General features: G+C 32.6%; 1 protein-coding gene across 1 annotated transcript in view; it reads right to left on the minus strand.

Moving 5' to 3' along the window:
- LOC143227571 (muscle-specific protein 300 kDa-like) overlaps positions 1-17,840 on the minus strand; it is a 314,242-nt gene that overhangs the window by 97,244 nt on the left and 199,158 nt on the right. The window contains 10 exon segments of the mRNA XM_076459000.1: positions 490-697; positions 862-980; positions 3,049-3,213; positions 9,552-9,677; positions 9,875-10,051; positions 10,329-10,502; positions 13,821-13,979; positions 14,606-14,785; positions 15,198-15,365; positions 15,574-15,725. Of these exon segments, the coding sequence (XP_076315115.1) occupies positions 490-697; positions 862-980; positions 3,049-3,213; positions 9,552-9,677; positions 9,875-10,051; positions 10,329-10,502; positions 13,821-13,979; positions 14,606-14,785; positions 15,198-15,365; positions 15,574-15,725 (1,628 nt within the window).

Consider the following 17,840-nt stretch of genomic DNA (forward strand, 5'->3'; position numbering starts at 1 on the left):
ACAGTCTGGATGTAGTTTATTACTTACATTAGCCTCATACAGTTTCTTCTCTAAGAATTCTGTATTACAGTCTGGATGTAGTTTATTACTTACATTAGCCTCATACAGTTTCTTCTCTAAGAATTCTGTATTACAGTCTGGATGTAGTTTATTACTTACATTAGCCTCATACAGTTTCTTCTCTAAGAATTCTGTATTACAGTCTGGATGTAGTTTATTACTTACATTAGCCTTACACAGCAAGTTCTCTAAGGATTCTGTATTAAAGTCTGGATGTAGTTTATTACTAACATTAGCCTCATACAGTTTCTTCTCTAAGAATTCTGTATTACAGTCTGGATGTAGTTTATTACTTACATTAGCCTTACACAGCAAGTTCTCTAAGGATTCTGTATTAAAGTCTGGATGTAGTTTATTACTTACATTAGCCTTACACAGCAAGTTCTCTAAGGATTCTGTATTAAAGTCTGGATGTAGTTTATTACTTACATTAGCTTCTTGGAGCTTTTTCTCTAAAGATTCTGTATGAAACCCTGGAGGTGATAAATGATGTAACTTTTCCAATTTTTCTTCAGCCCATTCTTTCAATTTTGACAATTCCTCTAGTATGCTACCATAATTCGCCTGTAAAAGGTCTAAGCTTTCCAACCGCCGTAATACTCTCTTCTGCAGATCACCAGCTTTCTTTTCCAGAGTTCTGGAAAAATATGATAATAATAATTTGTGATTTGAATACCTCAAACATTTTCTTGTAATAAGTTGAACTTGTAAAAGCAAATGAATAAATAACTCATTAAATTATTGTCATAAGAAACAACATCATTCCTTGTTTGAAATTATGGTCACACCATAAAAACTTACTTTAAACGTTCCTTTTGTTTGACTCTCTCTTCTTCCTCAAGATAGTTGCAAATTTCTGATAAATTGGTATTTAATTCTTCCACTTGTCCTTTTGCTCTCTCTATCTCCTCTGTAAGTTGCTGCAAAAGAAAGAAAACTCATTCAAAACATTAATAATAGCAAGATATAAATGAATAGACGAGTGTAGATTTATAGGAATGTGAAGTATTACATTAGGACTAAATTATAACTGTAAAACATTGAATAGATGAATGTAGACATTGACTGAATGTGAAGTATTACACTAGGACTAAATTATAAACTGTAAAACATTGAATAGACAAATGTAGACACAGACAAAATGTGAAGTATTACACTAGGACTAAATTATAAACTGTAAAACATTAAATAGAGGAATGTAGACATCAACAGAATGTGAAGTATTACACTAGGACTAAATTATATACTGTAAAACATTGAATAGACAAATGTAGACATCAACAGAATGTGAAGTATTACACTAGGACTAAGTTATATACTGTAAAACATTGAATAGACAAATGCAGACATTGACAGAATGTGAAGTATTACACTAGGGCTAAATTATAAATTGTAAAACATTGAATAGACGAATGTAGACACAGACAGAATGTGAAGTATTACACTAGAACTAAATTATATACTGTAAAACATTAAATAGAGGAATGTAGACATCAACAGAATGTGAAGTATTACACTAGGACTAAATTATAAACTGTAAAACATTGAATAGACAAACATTGACAGAATGTGAAGTATTACACTAGGACTAAATTATAAACTGTAAAACATTGAATAGACGAATGTAGACACAGACAAAATGTGAAGTATTACACTAGGACTAAATTATATACTGTAAAACATTAAATAGAGGAATGTAGACATTGATAGAATGTGAAGTATTACACTAGGACTAAATTATAGTCCATAAAACATTAAATAGATGAATGTAGACACAGACAGAATGTGAAGTATTACACTAGGACTAAGTTATATACTGTAAAACATTGAATAGACAAATGTAGACACAGACAGAATGTGAAGTATTACACTAGGACTAAATTATATACTGTAAAACATTAAATAGAGGAATGTAGACACAGACAGAATGTGAAGTATTACACTAGGACTAAATTATATACTGTAAAACATTAAATAGAGGAATGTAGACATCAACAGAATGTGAAGTATTACACTAGGACTAAATTATATACTGTAAAACATTAAATAGAGGAATGTAGACACAGACAGAATGTGAAGTATTACACTAGGACTAAATTATAAACTGTAAAACATTAAATAGAGGAATGTAGACATCAACAGAATGTGAAGTATTACACTAGGACTAAATTATATACTGTAAAACATTAAATAGAGGAATGTAGACACAGACAGAATGTGAAGTATTACACTAGGACTAAATTATAAACTGTAAAACATTAAATAGAGGAATGTATACATTGATAGAATGTGAAGTATTACACTAGGACTAAGTTATATACTGTAAAACATTAAATAGAGGAATGTAGACACAGACAGAATGTGAAGTATTACACTAGGACTAAATTATATACTGTAAAACATTAAATAGAGGAATGTAGACATTTACAGAATGTGAAGTATTACACTAGGACTAAATTATAAACTGTAAAACATTGAATAGACGAATGTAGACACAGACAGAATGTGAAGTATTACACTAGGACTAAATTATAAACTGTAAAACATTAAATAGACAAATGTAGACACAGACAGAATGTGAAGTATTACAATAGGACTAAATTATATACTGTAAAACATTAAATAGAGGAATGTAGACATTGACAGAATGTGAAGTATTACACTAGGACTAAATTATAGTCCATAAAACATTAAATAGATGAATGTAGACACAGACAGAATGTGAATTATTACATTAGGACTAAATTATAAACTGTAAAACAATGAATAGACGAATGTAGACATCAACAGAATGTGAAGTATTACACAAAGACTAAATTATAAAATGTAAAACATTGAATAAATGAGCGTAAACTCTGACATAAATTTGAAACATTAAAAAGGGAGTAAGTCCTGAACTAAAACATTGTAGAGGTAAGTACAGTCACTGACAGAAACAGGTCTGAATTATAAACTCCTTCTCGACAGGCAAAGACCTAAAAAAATTACCTTGAGAACTTCTTGTCGCTGTAAAGAGTCCCCTGATTCTGGTTTTTCAGCCGACTCCAGAGAAGTACTTATATACTGAAGTCGACCCTCAACTTCTTCAGTCAGATCTTTGAGCTGTTTGATAGCAGCTTTTCTAGCATCTGTCTTAGCCATTAGTTGGGCAACCTTTATTTTAAGAAAGTAAAATTAGAATTAAGCACATCTTAACCTTTCATTAAAGAAATGCATGAGAAATATACTTATTATGAATTTTTGTTAGCACAAGTTTTTAATTTTTCCCTTTATATAAAAATGTTTTGTGAGTATGTAATATTACCATTTGATGACTGTTACTATAGAATACTACAATAATTTAATGTATTTCACTAATGAAAGGTTTTTTTTAAATGAAACTGATTATATGTACAGGATATTACTAATTACAATCGTTATCAAAACATAAATGTCCTCACATGAGTTAAAGTTGTTTGATAATTAGTATAGAACTTAACCCTTTAATACAAATGTCCACTAGGCAGAATCATCTCTAGTTAAGACAGTTTTTTTGTTTTTTTAACAGGGTGGTTAGCCTTTGGAATTCAGATGTTGTAGAAGCAGTAAATTTATAAGAGTTTAAGACAAGGCTTGATAACTATTTTAATGATAAAGGTTAGCTTTAAGGTTTTAAAAATATATTTATTAATAAGTTTAGTTTATAACAAGGCTGAAATTCTCAACAAAAAACAGTAAAAGTGCTCAGCTGGGTGAAGTGAGCCAGTTTTTGAAAGAAAACAAAATCTCTTTGTAAACATACAAAATGACAATGCAGCTGAAACAAGTCCACAGCTATAATAACCTAACATAAATAAGTTCCAATACCAGCAGAATTTCACCTCTGGGGTTTTTAAATGGGTTAGCAATAGTTTCCATGTTTTCTTCAAACATTGTGTCATTTTATGATTTAAAGTAGCCTGAATATATGAACATAACTTACATTTAACTTTCATGTTTACAACAAAAACATGAATGCCCACATATGATTTAAAGTGGTATGGTAATGGGTACAGAAGGTAAAGGTAAACTCTCTCTTTGTTAACCTGAAAAGGTTGAAATGTTGTTCTCTGCATTAAAGTACTAATATCTATACCAGCCATCTTCAGAATACATAGAACATTAACGTGCCATCTTCAGAATACATAGAACATTAGCATGCCATCTTTAGAATACATAGAACATTAACATGCCATCTTCAGAATACATAGAACATTAACATGCCATCTTCAGAATACATAGAACATTAACATGCCATCTTCAGAATACACACAGAACATTAGCACGCCATCTTTCAGAATACACAGAACATTAGCACGCCATCTTCAGAATACATAGAACATTAGCACACCATCTTCAGAATACATAGAACATTAGCATGCCATCTTCAGAATACATAGAACATTAACATGCCATCTTCAGAATACATAGAACATTAACATGCCATCTTCAGAATACATAGAACATTAACATGCCATCTTCAAAATACATAGAACATTAGCATGCCATCTTCAGAATACATAGAACATTAACATGCCATCTTCGGAATACACAGAACATTAACATCCCATCTTCAGAATACACAGAACATTAACATACCATCTTCGGAATACATAGAACATTAACATGCCATCTTCGGAATACACAGAACATTAACATGCCATCTTCAGAATACATAGAACATTAACATGCCATCTTCAGAATACATAGAACATTAACATGCCATCTTTAGAATACATAGAACATTAACATTTTCTTGAACTGATAATTTAATTCAATAGAATATCTCACCTCCACTCACAAAAACTTTCTCAACTTATACTGCCCTTTGTTGCTTGCCACTAGCCTTGATACTCTCACTTACTTCTCATACTAACATGAAAAATGATTATGCAGCAACTCTCCACCAACAGAAAGGAAACACCACTCCTACTGTAACTAGAACCCTCCCTAACCTTGCAGCCTCAAGATTGGTCGTATCAGAAGTGATAAGAATGGGTGGAAAATTTGAGCCAAGGTAAATACATTTTCAGGTTTTGAAAATGTTAACTTCCAATATAACATCTTACCTTCTCTCACTAGAAGCTAGAATCCTACACTGAACCAGTGGAGGACCTCAAGAAAAAATTACAGAAATAATAGGAGCCCTTGATGAAGTGTGGCTAGGGCACAACAAATCATAAATGGGAGTTTGACCTCAACCAATACCAGGCACCATCTGGAATTGTACATTAGATCCATGATAGGAAGAGAGTCCTCAACCTTTTCACCTTACAAATGGGTACTACAAGGGAAGAGAAGTTTCTGTATCAAGAACCACCTCCACCTTCAACATAAACACCACCAGACCCTTTGGAAGCCCACATTCCATTAGATAGTAAGAAGATGGATAGCCCAGGTGAGTGTTACTCTCCTGTCCAAAACCTGGTGGCATTGGGAATTTTTCTTCCAGTCCATGGTAGAAAGAGGGTACCAGCTTTACATATGTGGGAACTCAAGTTTCCCATCTAGCTATAATCAACATGAGATCTACTGGGAACCAACATCCAGTAAATGATAGGAAAAGCTACTGCTATTTGAGATTGCATCTCTAGGCCAAAACTTGATGCCATTGGGAATTTAATATCAAGTTTACGGTAGAAGGAGGGGGCCATCCAAATACATGTAAGGACTCATGTGGCTGATCCAGTTTCAACCAACACCTGATCCTCATGAACTAAACTCCAGCAGATGATAGGAAAAAGGATGTCTTATGTGGAGGGGAAAACTGCAAAATAAAACAAAGTGTTACATCAAACACCTGGCAGAATCTAGAACTCTACATTAAGTTCATGGTAGGAAGGATAACATTTCATTTAACTCAGCAGAATGACACTACCATGCTCTCAACTGAGTGGTATGATGCACACTTAGCTTGACATGCACAGCAATCACACTGATGAAGTTGATACCAACATCTGGTGGTATCAGGAATTGTACATTAGGTATGTAGCAGGAAGAGCCTCAATGCCACAGATCATCAGAGATGGGCAGCAATCCTTGTCTGCTTTACGTGCATGAATTTATAGTTCTGGATAAACATACTTATGAAGAAACAGATGACAAGGAATACCTGTGAAAAGTCATGTGGAACACTCCATCTCAATGTGGTGTAAGGAGCATGACCTTGTGATACATTATGATACTGTATTTTGCTACATACAGGATACACTGACAGAGCCAATCAGCCAACATCAAGTGGCACTTAGAATTGTACATTACGTACATGAGAGGAAAAGCTTCAATTTTACAGTCATCTAGCATGGTATATGATCACAGGTTGTACAGTGTAGATTTAAAATTAACTATAATGGGTCAGGCAGTACACAATACAGGGCAGGATCCAAATATGAGATAAAGGTCAATGTAGAGAAAAGAACCAAGTATGTACCACCTACAGATACACAGTTACAGTACTGACAATACCCTCCAAAGGAAGATGGAACTACAACACCTACAGATACACAGTTACAGTACTGACAATACCCTCCAAAGGAAGATGGAACTACAACACCTACAGATACACAGTTACAGTACTGACAATACCCTCCAAAGGAAGATGGAACTACAACACCTACAGATACACAGTTACAGTACTGACAATACCCTCCAAAGGAAGATGGAACTACAACACCTACAGATACACAGTTACAGTACTGACAATACCCTCCAAAGGAAGATGGAACTACAACACCTACAGATACACAGTTACAGTACTGACAATACCTCCAAAGGAAGATGGAACTACAACACCTACAGATACACAGTTACAGTACTGACAATACCCTCCAAAGGAAGATGGAACTACAACACCTACAGATACACAGTTACAGTACTGACAATACCCTCCAAAGGAAGATGGAACTACAACACCTACAGATACACAGTTACAGTACTGACAATACCCTCCAAAGGAAGATGGAACTACAACACCTACAGATACACAGTTACAGTACTGACAATACCCTCCAAAGGAAGATGGAACTACAACACCTACAGATACACAGTTACAGTACTGACAATACCCTCCAAAGGAAGATGGAACTACAACACCTACAGATACACAGTTACAGTACTGACAATACCCTCCAAAGGAAGATGGAACTACAACACCTACAGATACACAGTTACAGTACTGACAATACTCTCCAAAGGAAGATGGAAATATGCATGGTAAGTTACGGACCTGATGATGGGAAGGAAACATGAAAAAGTGACAATTATCAGGAAAAGAAAAAAAAATGTCAGGCAAATTCAAGCCAGAAGGGAAATAGGAAAAATTTCATAGTAGAGATGAGGATGCTGTGGAAGAAACAGACTTAGGAATTATTGAAAAAATCATGCTGGGCAAAGGAAGCAAACAGGGTTGGAATGGTCATAAAGGTTTGAAACAGTGTGAAGGGAGAAGTACATCATGAACAGCCAAATATTGGGCATAGATTAGAGACTTGAAGGAAAGGTAGTTTAAAAAACATGAATACAAAAGGTCTAATGGAGGGCAGAAAAAACATGGAGGACCACATAAAAGTACTAATCTGGAAAATAAACCAAAGTCCAGAGGATGAAAAAATGGAAGGAATAAAACTATATGGATAAGGTTGGCAACTTAAAGACACAAGCAAAGTCACCCTACTCATATAGCCCAAAACATGGGAAACAAAACAAAATCCTCTCAGAAGGCCAAATAAAAAAAATATGGTAGTGATGAACAACAACAACAACAAAAATTTGTGACAGGAATTTTGGTTTGAAGCCCTTTAAAGTCTTAAAATTAATTTCTGGGGCCTGAAAGACAACCTGGGTTGGTCAAAAACTTTTGTTTCTCTTTACCTTGCACAACGAGAGATTAAGTTCCAAACAAGTTTGTACAGCGGCTTAAATGGGATATGAGAATTTAGAAAGAAATTCTGATGGACATGCAATGTTAAGGAAGATGCCGACACAAGGACACCAGGAAAGACATGGAGAGACTATTGTTCAGAATTAGGTGAGGAATACATGGATTGTGCAGGTGCTATCTTGGAAGGAGCAGGGTAAAGCAGACAGAGTGAACATAAATTAGTTTTGGGTGTAGGCATAAAGGAAATTTAATTGAAGTTAAGGAGATTTTGTAGACTTTTGATAATGAACTCTGAATATTAATAACAATGGTTGGTCTTATGGACGTACTGGATTAACAGCCCTTTTCAGAGGGGGCATAGTGAAGAATCATATAATGGCAAGAACTGTAATCCTTTAAAACAGCTACACACGAAAATCTGGCCCTTCAGGCGAGCAATGTGGCAAAGTTAGAATGCATGTGCAGACAGCTGACACACACAGTGCAATGTGGTTGGATGAGGAGTGTCAGAGGTAAAAAAATGGAGATTGCACCAAAAATCAGTGAAGCAGGAAGTCATATGTAAACTGACCAATACATAAGCAGCAGCACAACATTATACTGAGTGGTCTGAAGGACACATAAGAGACCAAAACTGAGAAAGTGGTGCAATGAGAAGGCAGGCAAAAGTGCCCACAAGACCACAAGAAATCTGAAAATTGGATAGGTCTGAAGACCACGGTGCAGATTGATTCTAGTCAGTGAAAATATAACCAACATTTAAAAAAAACTTGTACTAAAACATAAAATTCTAGTAAACACCAAATTTATCCAGAAACCAGGAACAAAACTAAAGTCCATACTATGTAAAACTACACTGACAAACACAACACCAACATAATTTATAAAATACAATGCAACAGCTGTCACAACTTCTATATTGGAGAAACAAGCAGAAAAATGGAAACCAGATTCAAAGAACACAAAAAACACTCTAACACGTTTTCCACACTGCAACTCAAATAAATACAACATAACCATAGAAAACACCCAGACATGAAGTAGGGAAATTAACATAAACAAACATAAAAATAAAAAAATCCCTACTTATGCAACAACTGAAACCAAAGTTAAATCAATATTAAGAAACACCTTTATACCTATACTAATTAATAACCTAACATATACTGCAACGTCCTCTACAATCCCATAACCATTTACACTCTCATACCTGAGATACGTGCTCAGCAATGGTCAGTTGCAAACTCTCTTGGTTAACCTGAAGATGACCTAAGAAGGTCAAAATGCTCTTCTCTACTTTATTTTAATAAAAGTTTTAATACCTATACCAGCTGTCTTGAGACACATATTTACTTCAAGTGGGTTTCTCATCATAACAGAATACAGAACTTTAATGTTTAATATCCAGATAAATGTTCAACCATACTTTAAAGTGACTGTATTGATGGTGAATACAGAACTTTCCTTTACCCTTGATGTTATTAATATATCTTTGCTCCCATAACCACTTTTCTTTAAAAATGTTTTAGCTTTTCCATGAAGTCTTACTTCTTTCTGTTTAACTATTTTAATAGAAAGTGACTTTGAAACACACCTGGTCTTCCAAATCTTTTAGCTTTTCCTTCAGGACTGATTGAGCACTGTTTGATAGAGTGCTCTGTTCTTTCTGTTCAATTTTTTGAACAGCTGAACGTTTCTCCTCCAACTCTTGTTTCATGTTCTGTGAAGATTAAATAAAAGAACATTAGCTTAAAATGTTTTTTTATTTCATATGAAAAAAAATTATATTTTGTGAACTGTTGTGAATTAAGTATAATGTTCATGTACAAAGACGTTTTCTTATATTACACTAGATAGATTGTGATAGAATTTAATGTAGTTACACATTATATTATGACAAATGGTAAGAAGTTATACCTCTAAGTTATTCAGTTGATGCTGAAGCACTTCTGGTTCCATAACCACAAGTCCAGATTCTAGTTGAGAGACTACAACCTTCTGGTCAGCAACCCAGTGCTCTACGGTTTCCTTTAACTGTGTTACAGCCTCCCATTCATGGACAACATTGTTGATAGCCACTATACGTGATTCAGCCTAAGATATGACATTAACCAGATCTTAATGCATGTAATATACGCACAACGAAAGACAGGATGTGTTCTAAATACATTTCAATAATCAGTAAATTCATGTATAAATACAGTGTACTACATTCTGAAAATAAACTTATAAACTGATGTACAAAAAGATATACATTGCTTTGTTCAACTGCAAGTAGCTGTAAGATGGAAGAAAAGTTTCAAAAGTAAATCAATCATTTTAGTATAGAGAAAGCTACTTTTGTCCCAGTAATGTTTCATAACAATTTCACCTGTTCAATAAAATCTTGTAGACGAATCTTGATTTGTGTTTCTCTCTCTGGCAAGGGTGAAACAACAGCATCCTCAGGACTGGATGGGCGGCTCAGAGAAGTAGTGGCTTCAACACAGCCTTGGATAGCAGTCTGTAGCTGCTGTCTGGCCATCACAAGCTGGCTGAGTGCCGTCTGGAAAAAACTAACATTCAATATTCTGATATACGTGGAAACAGCAAAAGATTGTTAACCTGTTGACTACCAAGTTTTTCAACTGCTACGGCAACTTTGAACCAAGTTCAAAATATAAATCTAATGCTTCTTCATTTTGTAATCTTTTTCATGATGCCATTTTGGATCGAAAATGAAACAATATGTAAGTAGGTCAAATGCATGTGTGGTATTGACATCTAGCGTTGAAGTTAGGTATTTTTGAGAACGAATTAACTCATCCGTGGCACTGAACAAGTTAAACATCTCTTCATAAATTTGAACTAAAGAAAATTATTAGTTATTTATTTTCTACACATCTACAAGACATCTCCATTTTCTGAGGTAAACCTTGCTATAAGTATATTCTTTTATTCCACATTTACTAAACATTTGTCTGTTTAGTCTATTTACATGGTTTTGTTACAATTCTGCAAAGACAATAGTATTATCTGTATCACAAAACTCTCTATTTTCAATAGACTTTCATGACTATGCCACAATAAAATGATGTTATGTCTTCACAAAAGTTTTAGTTTTAGTATATCCACATGACTTCATCACACAAGACAAAGTACAATATTTACATTTAATAACAAGTACATTAAAAGTAAAATTGAAAGGTGATAGTTATGACAAGTTTGTTATATAACTCAGTAAGAGTTACATGCCATGTTTGCATTTCATTGGTGTCTAAGCTTTACTAATATTGTTGATGTTACATTACTTAAACCTCTGCTATTTTTTTTATTGCCTTAGCTGAGTTTTGTGAACCAGCACTGCTCACGTACTTTACAAAACACTTGATGCCTGAGATACCAATGTATAAATATTGGCGACCAAACAAAGCACAAGGTTAGGACTAAAGAAGAATTGATAAGTAAAGTCAATTGAAATTCTGTCAGAAAATTAGTTTGATAACATAAACGTGAGGTTAGCCATCAAGTGAATGATTAGCCATAATAGGTGATATTTTAATGTGAATTTCACAGATTAATAAGGATAATAATTTGTCTTGTTAAAAGGTGTTCCATCTGTGTGTACTCTGATGAAAGATAAAGTTACATAAAGTTTGAAATACAACTATGGAAACCTAAGGAGTAACATAAGTGAATATATTACAGAATGTACAATATGAGACAAAGTAAAGAAAAACAGTCCATTTTATCAGTTGGGTTCTAAATTAATTGAATCAGCCTAAATAACTTTTGATAGATAAAAAGAATTATTTAGAGTTTTAGATAAATTTTGAATTCCTTCAATGTAACTACCTTTTGTGAATACTTCTGACTTGTTTTGAATACATTATTTTAAAACAAGCGAATTGTGCTGTCCATTTATTGTTTCAATTTATCACCAACATGTCACAGACACCTACTGCAGAAAAATCCTCTGCACACCATATTTCAAATCCTGACAGTCATCAACCATTATATCAAGTGTTATCATGTGAGAAACACTGTTCCCTCACGAGGTCAAATCATCTAATTCACACTTAATAAATAACACAGATTTAGTTCTTCTATTTACCTACAATTTACTGAAAGTATTATAATCTAATTACCAGCTACTACAAACAGGACCCAGGTCCTTGTACTTACTTAAAGTTTACTGAAAGTACCATTATCTTATTACCAGCTACAACACAACAAGACCCAGGTTCTTGCACTTAGTTAAAGTTTACTGAAAGTATTATAATCTTATAACCAGCTACTACAAACAGGACCCAGGTCCTTGTACGTACTTAAAGTTTACTGAAAGTACCATTATCTTATAACCAGCTACAACACAACAAGACCCAGGTCCTTGTACTTACTTAAAGTTTACTCAAAGTATTATAATCTAATTACCAGCTACTACAAACAGGACCCAGGTCCTTGTACTTACTTAAAGTTTACTGAAAGTACCATTATCTTATTACCAGCTACTACACAACAAGACCCAGGTTCTTGTACTTAAAGTTTACTGAAAGTATTATAATCTTATTATCAGCTACTACACAACAGGACCCAGGTCCTTGTACTAACTAAGTTTACTGAAAGTATTATAATCTTATTACCAGCTACTACAAACAGGACCCAGGTCCTTGTACTTACTTAAAGTTTACTGAAAGTACCATTATCTTATTACCAGCTACAACACAACAAGACCCAGGTTCTTGCACTGACTTAAAGTTTACTGAAAGTATTATAATCTTATTATCAGCTACTACACAACAGGACCCTGGTCCTTGTACTTACTTAAAGTTTACTGAAAGTACCATTATCTTATTACCAGCTATTACACAACAAGACCCAGGTTCTTGTACTTAAAGTTTACTGAAAGTATTATAATCTTATTATCAGCTACTACACAACAGGACCCAGGTCCTTGTACTAACTAAGTTTACTGAAAGTATTATAATCTTATTACCAGCTACTACAAACAGGACCCAGGTCCTTCTACTGACTTAAAGTTTACTGAAAGTATTATAATCTTATTATCAGCTACTACACAACAGGACCCAGGTCCTTGTACTTACTTAAAGTTTACTGAAAGTACCATTATCTTATTACCAGCTATTACACAACAAGACCCAGGTTCTTGTACTTAAAGTTTACTGAAAGTACCATTATCTTATTACCAGCTATTACACAACAAGACCCAGGTTCTTGTACTTAAAGTTTACTGAAAGTATTATAATCTTATTACCAGCTACTACAAACAGGACCCAGATCCTTGCACTTACTTAAAGTCTACTGAAAGTATTAGGTTGAGGAATAATTCGTGAGCGTTTTTAAATAATTTCATTCAAGCATTACATGCAAGACTATACAATACTTCAATGCATGAACACATTACACCCAAAACATTTATTATGATACTTTATTTCATGTAATACCTAGGTATATAGTATGCATTGTTTTAAACAAAATTGCAAGAAATTAAATGCGAAAAGCAGATGGTGTCGAAAATGCTCGATTTTGTCCACTTGACATTCCATTTAATGAGCTGAAAATGAAAGCAAAAATTAAAGACATATGAAAATCAAACACACCATCTATTAGAGCAAAAAATTATCTACCAAATGACATGAAATATTTTGCGAAAGCGTTTCATTTATGAATATATTTTGTTAACTTAAAAAGACGCTCACGAATTATTCCTCAACCCAATATTATAATCTTATCACCAGCTACTACAAACAGGACCCAGGTCCTTGTACTAACTTAAAATTTACTGAAAGTATTATAATCTAATTACCAGCTACTACACAACAGGATAAAATACAAAAACACAACAAATTAATAAGAAAGTTACCTTAGAATTATCTAGATTTTCTCTAGCAACCTCCAGAGTCAGATGAGCTGTTTCAGTTTCTTGAACAAGTCCAGGTTCTAACTCAGCCAGCAGCTTATCACATTGGTTAAGTGTTTCCTCATATGTACGAAACTTCTGAAAAGCCTGATTGAGACGTGTCTACGAAAAAATATTATTATTATTACTCCAATTCAGTGCTGTTCATTATCTCTGAAACAATTATGAAACTTTCTAAAAAAATTCAGCTGTAATCAGACTGATTTATGCTATTCTAATAAACTTTGTTGAGTTTGTATAATAAAAACCACAGAAGAGAAACATGCTATGCTAAATATGCTTTTTCCTAAAAAAAATTAAAAATTAGATCTGTAAAAAGACAGTTATGAATGACAAATAAATTTCTAATGCATTTTGTTTACAATTTCTACTTGTTTCTTAAAGACAAATATTGTTAAAAAGATACAAACTTAGCAACAGTGTTTATCATTATTATGATTATTAGCCTAGGTGATCACCTAAAACAAGTTATTAATTCCAATCTAATTGTTGTAACTGTTAACAGGTACTGATAATTTATATCCTATGCTTCAGCTGGTAGTCCAACACTTTCATTAGGGAAAGGCTGTGTTTGTGGAAGACAGTAGCTGGGATTGAATCTCTGTCGTTCTTCATTGATGCTAAACGTAGAAGGTCTCTTTAGATAAACAACTAAAACGTAATATAAACAGATTAATAACACTGATTACCAAACTCTTATGTACCTAACAACAATGTGCACTAATTACCTCTATCTGTTCAGCACTAGCAAGAAGAGAGTCATAGCTTTCTTGGATGTTTGCTAATTGTTTATTTATCTGGTTCTCTATCGAGGGAACTCTTTCCTTGTATGTTTCTACAATAACCCGTCCTTTTGCCTTAACCCCGTCAATCACAGTCTGGTAGTTCTCAATTTCTTCCAAAACTTTCTAGAAATAAGAAGAAGCAACATTAATGTTTAGCAGCCATTAAACGATTTTCTGTTTTGACACTGGTAAAGTTAGGTTCAAATCATAAAATTACTAAAACAGTTTTCCTTTTTTGTTAATAATCTAAAATTATAAACGTAGTTAAGAAACAAGAGAAGATTAACACTATTAAATAATAAGAAAAAACATTTGGATTTAAAATTCAACAAACTTATTTTGGCAATTGTTAAACTTTAATTTCCGTAACAGAAATTTGATCTTTCACAAAATAGTTGTGAATTGAAAACCTTAAATCTGAGAGATGAATGATTTGTAAACAATGAAGTGACGTTAGTTAAAGGATATTTAATATTTCTTCACTTCAATGTAGTAGAAATAACATTCACTTTTTTAAAAGGTTCAAATTACAAACCTTGTGTTTTTCAAGATGGCCTTGAGTCTGAGGAAGACTGCTGATTTGTAACGAATGATGTGACATTAGATTGAAAGACATCTGAAGTAACCACTTCTCCGTTTCTTGGAGAGCATGTTGATAGTTCTGAAGAGTTTGAAGCTCACTCTCCAACTGACTCAGTATTTCCTGAGTATGAAAAGAAGTTCACGACATTGAGAAGTTACCCAAAAAATGGACAGTGTGGACTAATTATTAAAGTATTTTGGGTATTTTAGTCCCAACTACTTAAGGTTGGTAATTTAGTGTGAATTGAATACAACCTATTTACCTCCCTATTTGAGCATACTTCTAGTCTTAAAACATTATTTAGTATTACCTACTAAACTTCTCTCACCTGACACCTATTTAATGATGCTGTCAGTCGATCTGTCATTTCTGTCAGGAGTTCAACAGCTTGGGAATCTTCTGTTTTCTCTGCTAACTCCTGAGCTTCAGCTTGAGTTCTGACAACTGCGGTTGTTGTTGTTCTATTTCCAACCTCAGATGCTTTAGTAAAATGTGATAGCCACATTAAATTTTGTTTTCATTCATACATAAACAGTTATATTAACATTTTGTTAGAAAGAATCAATTTATGTAGTATAATATAAATAAATCTTCAAATAACTTTAATTATAAATATGTCACTCCAATCATCTTGTGTTACTTAATTAAGCATTTACCTTATGATATTCAACAAATAATTTAATATACAAATATCTTTTGTTCAAAATTATAAATAGATTACTCTAAAGACCTGATAATTCCTATTCATACTTACTAGTTATGGTTCAAAAAATAACTTGTTATCAAAAATTCCTCTTTGGAATGAAAAGCAATACATTCACTGAATCATTTTCGTTAAAATGTAAAATTAAATATTTCACTCTATTATTGTTATAATTCCAGTAAAATATTTTTTGTTCATCTCAGATGAAGTATTTAACCTTTTTACCCAATTTGTTTAAAATCATTAAATCAACAATATAATATTTTACAGTAATAACAGCTACTTAAACTTTCTTAAGAAAACCATTATTTCAACAATATAATATTTTACAGTAACAACAGCTACTTAAACTTTCTTAAGAAAACCATTATTTCAACAATATAATCTTTTACAGAAATAAAAGCTACTTAAACTTTCTTAAGAAAACCATTATTTCAACAATATAATATTTTACAGTAACAACAGCTACTTAAACTTTCTTAAGAAAACCATTATTTCAACAATATAATATTTTACAGTAACAACAGTTACTTAAACTTTCTTAAGAAAACCATTATTTCAACAATATAATATTTTACAGTAACAACAGCTACTTAAACTTTCTTAAGAAAACCATTATTTCAACAATATAATATTTTACAGTAACAACAGCTACTTAAACTTTCTTAAGAAAACCATTATTTCAACAATATAATATTTTACAGTAACAACAGCTACTTAAACTTTCTTAAGAAAACCATTATTTCAACAATATAATATTTTACAGTAACAACAGTTACTTAAACTTTCTTAAGAAAACCATTATTTTAACAATATAATCTTTTACAGAAATAACAGCTACTTAAACTTTCTTAAGAAAACCATTATTTCAACAATATAATCTTTTACAGTAATAACAGCTACTTAAACTTTCTTAAGAAAACCATTATTTCAACAATATAATCTTTTACAGTAACAACAGTTACTTAAACTTTCTTAAGAAAACCATTATTTCAACAATATAATCTTTTACAGTAATAACAGCTACTTAAACTTTCTTAAGAAAACCATTATTTCAACAATATAATCTTTTACAGTAATAACAGCTACTTAAACTTTCTTAAGAAAACCATTATTTCAACAATATAATCTTTTACAGTAATAACAGCTACTTAAACTTTCTTAGGAAAACCATTATTTCAACAATATAATCTTTTACAGTAATAACAGCTACTTAACTTTTTTTATCAGATTTTGTTAAAACTGTCAAGGTTTGGAAACTGTAACAAACTATATATCAGTGTTAGATTTTCATCAGAGAAAACTTCATTATGATGGTGTTAAGATCTAGAGAGTTCATAACAGTTAGTACTGAGAAGCTTTTTGGATTACACAGAAATGAGAGTACAGTAAAATATTTTTGACTGAGTCAGTTCAGTGTCAGGAAAAATTTCCTGGTGTTACTGACGAAAGTTATACCATCTGTTCTGCTATTTAATTATTCTGTGAGTTTCATGTTTTTGTTTATTGATCAAAGATAGGTCAGTTAGGTGTACTTACTTTTATAGCATGTGTTGTAGTATTTGATTAAACTGTGAGATACGTGTTTGTTTATTGAACAGAATAAAACATCTACTATTAGTTCGAGAATTTGGCTTGAAAAATATATGAAGTTAAGCTTACACATGCTCATGGTAGTAACAAGAATTTATTGAACAAATATCAGTATGGAGAATAGAAAGTATAATTTTCTTTTAATGAAAATGTATTTTGGTAGGTACTTACTTCTAGTGACAAGATTAGCTGTTCACATTCTGTGCTGCCCTTTATACACAAACGTGTACTTACTTCTAGTGACAAGATTAGCTGTTCACATTCTGTGCTGCCCTTTATACACAAACGTGTACTTACTT

This window comes from Tachypleus tridentatus, chromosome 9 (genome assembly GCF_004210375.1).
Source record: "Tachypleus tridentatus isolate NWPU-2018 chromosome 9, ASM421037v1, whole genome shotgun sequence".
In the NCBI taxonomy this organism is placed as follows: domain Eukaryota; kingdom Metazoa; phylum Arthropoda; class Merostomata; order Xiphosura; family Limulidae; genus Tachypleus; species Tachypleus tridentatus.